General features: G+C 43.1%; 2 protein-coding genes across 2 annotated transcripts in view; both read right to left on the bottom strand.

Moving 5' to 3' along the window:
* On the bottom strand, window positions 1-4993 carry lrrc28 (leucine rich repeat containing 28). The gene is made up of 10 exons (XM_069690337.1): window positions 4838-4993; window positions 4350-4592; window positions 4079-4119; window positions 3690-3727; window positions 3461-3598; window positions 2305-2511; window positions 2124-2226; window positions 1228-1400; window positions 942-1101; window positions 1-835 (listed from the first exon to the last, which is right to left on the bottom strand). The coding sequence occupies exons 1-10, from the start codon at window positions 4868-4870 to the stop codon at window positions 766-768; spliced, it is 1206 nt and encodes a 401-aa protein (XP_069546438.1). The 5' UTR covers window positions 4871-4993; the 3' UTR covers window positions 1-765.
* Window positions 4994-5388: 395 nt separating this feature from the next.
* The window catches only part of LOC138616197 (insulin-like growth factor 1 receptor), a 51749-nt gene continuing 44643 nt past the window's right edge, over window positions 5389-12494 (bottom strand). Inside the window, exon 21 of the mRNA XM_069690336.1 lies at window positions 5389-11474. Coding sequence (XP_069546437.1) covers window positions 10955-11474 — 520 coding nt within the window. The 3' untranslated portion in view covers window positions 5389-10954. The remainder of the gene's footprint in view (window positions 11475-12494) is intronic.

Raw genomic sequence — 12494 nt, 5'->3', positions numbered from 1 at the left:
TATGAAGACGGATCCTTGACTCATTTTATTCAGCGAATCTTTGCTCTTAGAAAAATGTAAGTACTTATGACAGTGAATTTGACCTCACGCTGTGTGTTTGTGTTTACATCTATGTTGCTGCAAATGTAGCTTTTCCGTTTCAAGCGTTTACTGAATGTGCTGTTGTGTCAGACTTGAGTTTCTGGCTTCTGTTGGAGGATTAATGCACCTACTGCTGAACACCACACGTACCAAGGAGATGCACGTTCTTTTAAATTACAAGCCTTCGTATGTTCTTCAGTAATCAGTAAAACAAAACACACTACAAATGTTAATACCCTCAAAGATGACTCCGCAATCAAGGGGACGCGTCGGCTGCAAAATCACCTCGGTGACAAAAATCACTCGTTTCACAAAAATCCGTGTTTCTTCTTCAAAAGTGCCCATTAGTAGAAAGTTTGTCGTTACCGTGGGTCTAATACTGTTATTACCGACAGATCTAGTTGAACGAGCATGGAACCATTATTATGTTGAGCCCCACCACACACACAGGGATCCAACGCTCCCAGTTGGTTGGACTTCAGGACATCATGTGTGGTTTAAGTCTGTGTGTCCGTCATGTGACCAAACATCTGCGGTCCTTTTTAATGTCATCAAGCCCTGAGCTCCTGCACACGGGCCTTCGGGTTCCACTGTTCGCTGCCAGATGACGGGACGTTTATCTGCCACCTTCTGGGAACCAATCAACAGCTCTGAGTGGAGGCGGACAGGCGGAGGGAGAGCACGTCACCCCTGGAGGTCAAAGGGCCGAAGGCAACGACTGGAGCAGCAATAGGCCACGAAACTCACAGTCGTCCTGACGGAAGAAAAGGTGGAGGCGTCAGAGAGAACGGGAATATGAGCGTGCGTTTTAATCTAAGGACATTTAGGAGGACACGAACAGGCGGTGTGTTTGTTCTGACCTGCGGTGCACTCCTGCCAGGGCGGTGTCCCGGAGGGGGAAGAGTTTGGGGTAGATGATGGTGAACATGACTTGGCTGCACCGGTGACAGTGACCCAGGGGGAACTGCAGCAGGTCCAGCAGGCTCTTTGGGAGGGCGATCGGAGGCAGCACGTTCAGGTCTGCAAACAGGAAGGAATTGTAAAACTACGTAGAAGAAGATTTTCAGTGATTTGATTCTCAACTTTTCCCACTTCCTGTAATGCGGCAGGTGTTTTCAAAGTAAAATGTGAGCACCGTTTCCTCACCTGCGGGCCGGTGGCGGTACATGCGGTGCAGCGTCCTCATAGCGAGCTCCTCCAGCGGAACCACGTTGTCCGCCTCTGAGCCCACCACCTTCACCTCAGCCGGCAGCCCCACCAGGACCTCGCCCAGCTGCTCACCCAGCTCACCCTCCATCGCTCGAGAGGATAGACCACACCTACAGGGGAGCAACAGACACATGATTCAGCCGCTGTTTTCTTTAATGTACGATGTGCGTCAGGTGAGGCTGTGTGCAGGTGTGCTGTGTCCCGGCTCCTGCGGGTGATTGGTTCGTGTCAGATGATGGCTCACTACGTCAGGAGTTAGTGGGAGGTCACCACTGTGCGCGGGGCAAAATTCATCTCCCTCCTCTACCAACCAGCCACATCTATCGTTCTGTAAGTATCTGAACAGCGACACACTTTTTACTCTGCCTCTGTTCACCACTTCAATGGATTTGTAGTGTAGCAATACAGATGTGATTGAAGTGTGGACTTTCAGCTTCATTTTCAGGGTGTTTAACACAAATGCATTATATATTTAAGATGAATAATACAGAAAGACTTTGCTTTGCTTGAGCTATTGTCCATCTGGAGGTAACATGACTGAGCTGCCACTCTGTGTTGACATTGTTTTCTCCTCTTTATGTTAGTTAGGGAGGTTTATTTTTTGTAAAGAAGTTTTCTTGACTATCAACATATTCAGCAGACTGTCTTTGTGGCTGCCCGGACCACGAAGGAGAACTTTTATTCCATTTCGTGGCTCGGGCACCCCTCGTTGGGGCACAACACCAAGAACACATTATGTAACTACACTCCTTCTCTTCTTATTTTATAGTCTTCTAAATCATACTGCTGTTCACTAAACTTCATGCGGTGAGCAGTTTGATGAGGCGTATTACCCGCTGCAGCCGATGACCTTGTTGTACAAGTAGGAGGGGAGGCCCTTCAGGTCCGCGTTGTTGTCCACAAACACAAACTGCAGCTCCCGTGATCGGCCCAGATCTGAAACACACACAGATATGAACGCTGCCTCGCTGGCCACATCACCATGGCAACTCACAGAGAAGGGAATATACTGACCGAGCGGCAGGAAGGTGAGCCGGTTAGCGGCCATGGAGAGCTGGTTGAGGCGGTGGAGCCAGCAGAGCTGTCGGGGAACGTGGCTCAGGAGGTTGTGGTCCACTGTCAGATTCTGCAGGGAGACGCAGCGGTGCAGCCGAGCGGGCAGAGACATCAGCTGGTTCATTGACACGTCCAGAGTTTCCAGGTCCTGCAGGTCTCCGATCTCTGCGGGTGTCAGACAGACGTAAGAGAGGGATTGAAGGAGTCAATTTCAGAAACAAACCTCAGACAAAACAGAACCAAATAGAACAAAGTAACACAGTTCTGGTTGAATGAATCTTTTGATTTACAGTTAATTATTTTTCATGACAAAAGCCATTTACAAAAAGTCTAGAAAACAGAAGGTACCGCTTAAAATTTAGCCATTGTCATTTTTACCTTTCTGACTTCTCAGACACCGACTTAAGGTGAAGAAGAAGGAACTAAACTGGGCTTTAAGGCTGTGAAACATGCTGCTACATCACGACAAAAAATAAGAAAATGAAACAGACCTTCAGTCGGCTACAAGCTCTCTGACTGAGAGTGTGACTGGTGAGGACGCAACAAATGCTGACATGGCAGCAATGCTTTTAAATTATTTACTGCGGAGGGTGAAGATTGCAAAATGTGATTCAACATTCAAATGTGAGGTAGGACAATATTTGTGTTTGTTAATCTTCAAGAATAATATGAAATAAAACAAAATCATCTGAATTTCAGCTATAGTTGTGACAGTTGTTCTGGTTTCCTGCCTCTATGTGTTGTTGATGGACTTTTCAGTTTAGTTGAGAAGCTCTGGTGCCCTCTGCCGGTGAGCAAAATACTGACAACTCAATTCTGTTGGTATTGTCTCCTAACAGTAACTGGCAAACATGACAAACTCAGCTTCTTATTGTGCAGTACATTGAAGTATAAATCTGTTATCAGGTAGAGAGCGATGCATGTGAGCTGTGAGGGACTGTTTATGTTGACATGTGTTGTTCTACCTTACTTTTCTGCTGGAAGAACTCCGACCTTTTATTGCACTCAGGTTTTGATGCGCTCGTGTACTTTAAGAGGTGAAGTGTGTTTAAACTCGAGACACAAAATAACCTGAAGAAGAATGAAAACAAGACAGACGGCTGTTGCGTTTCACCTGGAGGAAGACATTTCAGCTGGTTGTTGGACAGTCTCAGGTGCCGTAGAGACCGCAGTCGGCCGATCTCCGGACAGAGGAGCTGGAGTGCGTTGTTGCTCAGGTCCAACGACTGCAGCCTCGCCAGGTTTCCAATAGCTGGGGAATCAAACCAGACGCCCTCTTTATGTTTGAACAAACTAAATATGGCTTACAGTAGCACAACGTTATGACACAACGGAGGACTTACCTTCAGGAATAAGGACAATGTTGTTTGAGTGCAAATACCTTAACAGGAAAAATAAATACATGGAAAACAAAAAGAAAAAAAGACTGTTATTCAAACTATTTGAAAACTCTTTGGTTAAAGGTCCAAAACAGTGTCAGGCCTGTAATATTCACGTGACGCTCTGGTGTCAGCCGTTAGAACAACACATCCAGACATATAGATCCTTATTCAGTGTTTGCATAAACTTGTTTGATAAACTTTATCGGCCATGTTTCCTATTATACCAGCTCATAATAATAATAATAATAATAAGTACACAACAGGACACGTGGCAACTCTCTCACTTCAAACAGCACTTATTAGGATTATTTATAGAAAACACACAGTGCAGCAGGATACAGGGTACTTACAGTTCAATTAGATTTGGGAGTTTCTGAGCAAGATTATCAGGCTGGTAAAGACAAAGTGAAAGCAGCAGAAATAATCAGTAACCTCAGGAAATAAACTTGTGAAATGTGCTGTTGCTTCTACAGAAGGACGAACAGAAACTTCTATCGTGTAAAAAAAAAAAAAAAAAAAAGGTCTTAAATCACGCTTTGTCAGGCGTCTCTGATTACTCAAGACAACAATAAACCGGACAAGAGTTTGAGGGGTCAGAGTCAGCATGCAGGGTGTGGGTACCAGCGTGGTGAGCGAGTTCCTCTTCATGTACAGCCTCTCCAGAAACTGCAGGCCTTCATCTTTCAGCAGCTCCACGGGGAACATGTTCAGGTTCTTGTAGTTCAGAAACAGGTTTTTGTGGCGCTCCTGCTTGGCCATAAATATGGTCTGGTGAAGTTCAGCGGCCATCAATGAGGAGACCTCTCCTGGACCCTGCTGGAGGAGACTCGGCAACGCGTCCTTCCTGTTTGGCACGACAGCTTCCTGAAAGAGATTCACAGGTGAGCAGACAGCAGCGGTTACATCATCATCATCATCATCATCATCAATGAGGACTAGTACAGGGAAGCTGCCGTGTTACAGACGCGACACACCTGCAGCCCGCAGCGAGCAGCATCACGTGGTGCCGACAAACTTCATTTTTACGAGCTCGTCAGTGTTGTTGTTGTTGTTGTTGTTTAGCACATTAGCACGGTAGCTCATTTGTTACGAACGACGCAGTTCCTTACCTTGGCCGTGCAGGACCATTTTAACCTCGACATGATTCCCCAACACACCGACTACCTGCCTAACACCGACACGTAAGCTTGAAGAAAACAGAAGTCGCAGCGGAGGGTTAGAGGTTGCTCGGCAGCAACACTCGTCGGTCGTAAACAACGTCAGACGTCACGACGTCATTCTGGCCCAAAGCTTCTTCTCTTTCTGAATTCACGGCAGACAGGACACCGCCGGTGTTATGCTGCCACCTGCCGTCCTGTCGGTAAACCGCATCATATACGACCGTCATACTTTCGGTACGGCACCTACAGATCGTTTTACTGGAGGGTTTTAATTCAGAGCTGCCGAAACATTTCACAGACAAATATTAGCCTTTAAGCTCCATTATATTAACCGGACTTAGAATGTAATTTGCCTGGTTTAAATACAAAATATATTCCCATTTGAAAAATACATTTTCCAATAAATAATAAATCGTCTGCTGACCTTTTCCTTCCTAATACAAGGAATTGTTCAAATATGGCACAAATGATACTCACTTCTCAACAAAGACAATCAGTGAAACAGTTTGCATACATTTTTATTCATCTTAAATCTCATGTAGAAAAAAAAAAAGAATCAGAGAAGCAGACATTCTCTTTTCCTTCAGCCAATAATTTTTCCCAGTACTCAGAATATATTGATAACAGGAAAACTTCTTACAACAGCATGTACAAAAGAAAAACCAAAATGAAACCTCAGTCTAACAGATCATTTCAAGAGAAACGCAAGAGTTGGAAGGCTATGAATAATTTACACACATCAAAATATAAGTAACAAATTGACCATCAATGTAACGAGAAATTAAAGAAAAAAAGAAACAGAGAATTTGTTTGATCTTATGTCGGCTCTGGGAGGTGTTCCAGTGGTAAAAATGAGGCAAAAATCAGACCACAAACACCAAAATACCCCACCCTGACCCCCCGGTTCTGATTAACGTGCTGTGGTTGGACTGGGTGGAAGGACTCAGATCACTGAGACTCCCAGCCTGAAATTACCGAAGTGACTGCCTCGTTTGGACAGGACGAAGATTCACAAAAAAGACAGAACCGTGAGGAAGCTTTTTACTACGATTATGATCCCCATGGCAACAGGTCTAGGCACAAGGAACAGCGCCAAAGGAAAACGGGGGGAAAAAAAACCCTCCCGAGTATTCTGTCGACTAACACAGGAAGAGGAAGAATAGTATAGTTCAGATCATAATCTGTCTCCGAGGTCACATGTGTCTTTGAACAATCAAACAAAACCACATGGCTTCACTCATCAAGATGCCTCGACACCAAATATTTAAAGCAGCACGTATTGACCAAAGAAACTGATTTTGAAAACATAAATTGTCCACAACTAGAAGCACTGATCGTTAGAAACGGCGCTGTCTTTTCTAGCAGGCACATGTGACCGACAGAAGTCCCATTATGGCCTGGAAATGTAATAAAAGGCTGTGAGGGGTCACGGATTAAACAAGATACAATAAAAAAAAAAAAATTCTGCCTAAACCAGAACAAAAAGACTGATGGTCTGACAAGTTCAGTATGTTTCCTGCTTAGAGACGGCACGGTGCAGTCACTTATCAAAACCACATATATATCATATGGATTTTAAAGGGCCATACTTTCTTTCTCTGAATGGCAGCATCCTCTCATGTTCTTCCATGAGGTCTTAAGTCGCAGCTACGTTTCCAGTTTTTCTTTTCTTTTAAAACCCCACTGAGTCGTCTTTACTCTGATCAAAGACGGCAGCCAGAAATGACATGTGCCTACACTTAGTTTGTAACAAAGTGGAACAAGATGTATAGTTTTATTATCAGGTCTATTTGTCTATATTATTATCACATTGTAGTCTTTTACATTTACATAAAAATAACATGTTTACTTGTTGTTACTATTGTACAAAGAATGCATGGGGAAATGTCATTTTCTGGCTACCTGGGGACTAAAAGAGGGGAGGGATGCTTTTGTTCTTCAAAAAGCTGGTTAATAACCCTAAAATACTGAGGCGTGTGCAGTACACAGCAACAGAAGGAGGAGAGAGGACTGCTCTTCCTCCCTTCTTCCATGTCCCTACCAGCTCCTCCTCCTCCTCCTCCTCCTCACAGCAGAGCATCTGTGAAATAAGCCAGCCTTACAGTCGGCAGCACTCCAAGAAAAAAAAACATAAAAGTCAAACGTTATCAGACTTGTATGGTCCCAACTTCAGCAGCGGCATAATCTAATAGGAGTCCGGATGTATGATCGTCATCTTCAATCATTTGTAATGACAGTGACACCGCCGCCCCCCCCCCCCTCCTCCCCCCAGGATGGTTTGGTTTGTGGTTTGAGTTTGACCATGTTAACAGCACTCAGTGAGATCATCATTACAGCCGCACAACAACAGAGATGAGATGTTTTGTTGTTCTGTACACGTAAATATACTGAAAAAAAGAAAGAAAAAAAGAAAAGTGAGGTAGATGGATGGTTGAAGGAAAAATTACAAAACCGTCCCCCAAAATAGGAAAAGAACTTCAAAATATCAAGAGGAGGGGAAAAAGAAAACATGTGGGGAGGATTTCTACAGTGATTTACACTTCACACAAAAAAAATGAACATAAATAACAAACATTTGGGAAGGAAATCCAAATGTCACTTTTTGAGATGAATGAGCCTTTAAAATGTTTTCCATGTGTTCCTCTGATCACACTTCATTTTCTGATCTGACGTGTCTCCTCAGTAAACCTCGATAAAGCCGTCTGTGTGATGCTCACACGTTCAACACAGTTCACGTTAGTTCTCGTGTTGATATGTCGTACTCTCAAATGAATCCTGGTGACATTTTAATGCTCTTGTAGCGTGTAAAAGAAAAACTCTCAAAGCTGTAGGATAATTCCACATATTTCTCATCCCAATTTAACTTCAGCATTCTTCCACAAACACGTGTTAATGTGTTGGAAAAAAAAAAAAAGATAAATAGTGTGGGTTACTCCAGCAGCATTCAGAAAACCACCCGTGATTCAAGAGAAGTTGATTAAAGAAAGTGAAATTATCCAACAGGAAGGTGTTTTTTTGTTTTTGTTTTTTTTAACTCTCCTTCAGGAAAATAAGATGCTCAGGCTCTGCTACATGAAATAAATTCTATTTTGCATTTACTTTTTTCCTGCCTTGAACCGAGTGTTATTACACAGCACACTCACATGGAGCCACAAAACTGACAAAATGCGATCAGAGAAGTCAAAAATAAAACTGAGTTCACGTCATAAAACTGTGAGCTAAATGGATCAAATATAAAGCAAACCAAAAGCTTTACACATTTTTTTTCAACAACATTTTTTGGTTTTGGCACACATTTAAATGTTTATCTGCTACTTAGCCACTGCTCACTTTCATGTTTTAAATATACCAGCCGGTGAACATAATAGTTCTAATCCACATACCTGTGGTGTGAGTTTTTGTGTATATATGTATAAACCTTTCTAATAGCAGCTAATGCTTAAAACAATACAGCCAGCTAACACAACTTGGAAGTTCACAAACATCATGATATTAACATTATATTTATCTTCATATTCATGTTACATGACTTTTGTCTTCATCCAAGTTTGGGACCAAAATAAGTTTTGTTATCTTTGACATCTTGCAGCAACGTGTCATTTAATGTCTCTTTTCATTTAACGTCTCTTTTCATTTAACGTCTCTTTTCATTTAATGTCTCTTTTCTCATAATAAACAAAACAAAATACAAAGTTCCAAGTAGTATTAGTTAGCAAACCTTGTTAGCATTGTCTTTCTGGCTGATTTACATTCGCAACAGTTACAAGTATGATCTTGAACTAACGCAGGTAACTGCTGCTACAACAGATAATGCAGTACGGGGTATGAACCTTTAATATTATGCACTGGTGTCATTTTATGAAAAGCGTGAGCTTACTTTAGCTAGGTGGATAGCTAAAAGGCTACAAACAAATATATGATATATAGAGAACAGATAAATAAATGTGTGCAACAAACCCCCCCAAAAAATGATCAAATGAGGAGTTGAAAAACGAAAATGAACAGAAGTAGAAGAGAAAAATAAATTACATTTTAATTTATTTTCAGGAAAAAATATAAAGCTTTTTTTTTTTTTTTTTTTTAATACCAACTCCTGGGAAGTTATAGGAAATGTATAAAGCTTTATATTTTCTTTTATTCTCCATTTAAACTAACAATACTCTTTATCACCGTACTCAGTAATATTTAGAAATGCGTGACGTCTACATTTTGACAGGATCGGGGCTCCATACAGTCAACCAAGAACTGACCGAGACCTCCTCTGGTTTCAGACTGCTGTCACCAACGCTGCTCTGAGTAATGATGGTAAAAAAAATACACAATGACAGAGTCTGAGGGACGAAGAATGAGACGAAGATTTAACACACACACCAGGCTGGATGTCTCTGGGTATGACGGCACAAAAACTAAAGAGAAAAAAAAGAAAAAAGAAAGAAGAAAAGGATTTAACTTTTCTCTTTGACCTGAGATTTAGTTGGGACGCCCGGCCTCTGGGCGCGATGATGGGTCGAAGCCGTCTAGTCCAAAACCCTAGAGGAAAGATGTCGAAGCGTCCCGACAGGACCCGAGAACATCGATGGTCATCGTCACCATCGCTGTCTTCCAGTCAGACGGGAGGGAGGGGGAGGGGGGTTCAAAACACAAGGCAAATTGTCGTACCTTTTTACGCAAACACAGAAACGAAACCAGCTCAGATACATTTTACACAATTACAAGCATTAAAAAAAATGGACTGTAGTGGAAACGTTCGTAGATCCAACCTGAAGGAGATTTTTTTTTTCTCTTTTCAATATATAGATATTGACTATATTACAACCACAAGAGAAATAAGGAATAGCAGCTTCTTTCTGTACATGTTGAATGTCTCCAACTGTAGAAAAGTTAGAAAAGTGACACAAACAACTGGTGTGTACATAAATGCTCTGCCCACGTAGACATGTTGGAAATGTTGGAGACTAATGATTAGTCTAAAAAAATACCTGTTTGTATACAATAACAAGGACACCTCGGAGAGAACTCCGACTGAGATGTTAGAGATCTTGTGTTCATATTTGTTTTCCTCTTTACGCTCTTTCCTCCGCAGTCCTCTGTTTCGTTTAGTTTTTTAGTTTTTTTTTATTGACTGTATTTGGCGGTTTAACCGTAAGGGAACAGCACTTTGTGAGAATATGTGGCTCGATTTCAGACAAACTGATGGGGCCAAAGTCTACGGCGTCAGTTTGACAGAGCAGCGTAATAACTGCAGCTATCAAACAGCAAAAGAGTCGTGTGGGACTCTAGAGGGAATTTAATATCCCCGATCAAACTGCTTTTTTTTTGGCTTCTGTTTTCAATATTTTGGAAAACTACAGGGCAAGACTGCAGAGGAGAGAATCCGACAAACTACAATTTTGGCAATGAATTTGGCAGAGTTGACCTTTTTCTCCCTCTGGTTGTTTGTTTCAGCGGATTGGCTGTTGACCCGGCATTACGCTGACACCCAGCCTGCAGAGCAACCGGACTACTGAACGACCGACGGGAGACGCTGACCCCTCTGAAGTGCTTCTTCATTAGATATGCTTAACTTTTTCACCATAATGCCCGTTCAAAAGCGAACAAAACGCCGGTCGTTTATAAAGGCCTACACATTGTGTTTTCCCATTTGGGAAATACATATAAAAAAGTAACAAACAACGATTTATAAAATAAGTTCAGCCATAAAGAGAGAGAGAGAAAGAGCTCCCTCAAATGATTTTTAGTTTCTTTTTAACTTTCTTTTACTCATTTTTTTTTTTTTTTTTTTTTTAGATTTTCCCACTCAGCAGCCGGGGCAGTGCCACATCTGACAGCCAGCTGGTAGAAACCAAAACTAGAATACTATGGGGGAAAAAATGTGGAGATACAGCAGAACATGGACTAATTGACGGTTTCCTCCACCTTCCCGTGAGTCTTGGCTGGCCACACCCAGTTGGTGGACACTGCTTTGCTGTATTGAAAAAAAAAAAAAAAAAAAAATCCCTCCCGCTGAGATCCTTTCTGTGGGGCAGCGGGTGAAGGGTTTGCAGTCTGACGGTTGTGTCTGTCCGATCAGCAGGCGGAGGATTGTGGGAGAGGCATGGTGCGTTCGTTTTTGCGTCCTCCGTTCATGTGCGCGTACGGCGGCAGTTCATCCAGAGACGGCCGCATCGTGACGCCCGTCCCGTGCCCTGACCCCGCTGCGAGGCCCGCCCCTGGCAGCCCATTGGCCGCCTGCTGCCCGGAGGGCTGCTTGTCCATGGCAGCGCTCGACGTGCAGGGAGACGAAGGGGAGCTGGGGGCTAGCGATGGGGCGGGCGGGGCCTCTGAGCTCGGGGAAGGGGGGGTCTGTTGGGGGGCGGGGTTTTGCTGCGGCTGTGTGGAAGAAGGCGGGTCCAGGGGAACGTCGTCCATGTTGTCCATCTTGTCCAGGTGGAGCTGTGGCGTGTCGGCCGGCTTGTTGTCGGCGCTGTAGAAGAAACTGGCCTCTCTGAACGACGGCTCCAGCTCGTCCTTTATGCTGCTGATGATCTCCACGAAGGCTGGACGCATCTTAGGATTGTACTGCCAACACATTCGCATCAGCTCGAATCTACACGCACACATACAAAGAAACACGCACAGGTTAGCTCAGTCTTCATCAACAACATGCATACTCATGAGTTTACTTTTGCCAAATGCCCCCCCCCAAAAAGAGCTGATGCTGCTTTCACCAACGTCTGCATCAAACCTGACACACGTCACATGTGGCAACTGCTTCCTTTGACAGAAATTCATTAATTTCAGATGAAAGACTGAAATACTTTATAATTTGGGAAATTTGGGGGATAGACGATACTCTCATTTGTACACTAACTATGTAGCTGCACCCAACAGCTTAGCTTAGCACAAAGTCTAGAAACAGAGGGAAACAGCTGGCCTGGCTCTGTCCAAAGCTGCAGGCCTCTCCTAGTCGTAACATGTGATTTTTACACTTTAGTTTTCATGCAGAATAAACAAACAACATATACCATGTTGATTAGAGAGCTTTAGAGGCGCTGGGAGAAGCTGGATCTTGCTGTGTTTTGAGCTGTTTCCTCCTGTCTCCAGTCTTTGTGCTAAACTACACTGAGCGGCTGTAGCTGCAGTAAAAAGCTGGTGTACAAATACAAGAGTGGCATCAGTCTTCTCATCTCAGTATATTTATCCAAATGTCAAACTGTGGATACTTTGTATATTATTAAAAGTTACACACCCACCAGTTAGGCCACATGACACTTTAATATATAAGCATAACACAAAGAGTTTCTATAAATATGTGTTCATGAATAATATTTTTAATGACTGCTATTATTCGTTTTCATGACTTCAGCATCTGATGCATCCTCAATGTTTTCCTGTTGGTGGCCAAATTTATCTGACAGGCTCACAACTCTTTTGATGTGAATTTATACTCGGGCTGTTTCATATTAAGAACGAACACACTACAAAGAAGAACACAGTGAAATACAGACGGGCTGTGAATGCAATCAGCGCAGTGAAATTTAGTGATCTCAGTGACCGCAGGCTGAAGGCTGCTTCACTCTGTAGTCACGTATAATTAAGCAGCAGAGTGGAGAGAAACACAGTGAAC

Source organism: Brachyistius frenatus, unplaced genomic scaffold (genome assembly GCF_029030835.1).
Source record: "Brachyistius frenatus isolate BFR_SWC_R1_liver_20210118 unplaced genomic scaffold, ASM2903083v1 Contig_9, whole genome shotgun sequence".
NCBI lineage: Eukaryota > Metazoa > Chordata > Actinopteri > Embiotocidae > Brachyistius > Brachyistius frenatus.
The sequence above is the reverse complement of the archived record's forward strand: the minus strand, read 5'-3'. Positions and strand labels throughout refer to the sequence as shown.

Bases quoted from the DNA above. Each gene is read 5' to 3' on its own strand.
- lrrc28 (XM_069690337.1), bottom strand. From the start codon at position 4,870: ATGTCGAGGTTAAAATGGTCCTGCACGGCCAAG. The intron at 4,593-4,837 runs GTAAGGAACTGC...AATCTCTTTCAG, and splicing joins AATGGTCCTGCACGGCCAAG to GAAGCTGTCGTGCCAAACAG. The intron at 1,401-2,123 runs GTAATACGCCTC...GCTCCCCTGTAG, and splicing joins AAGGTCATCGGCTGCAGCGG to GTGTGGTCTATCCTCTCGAG.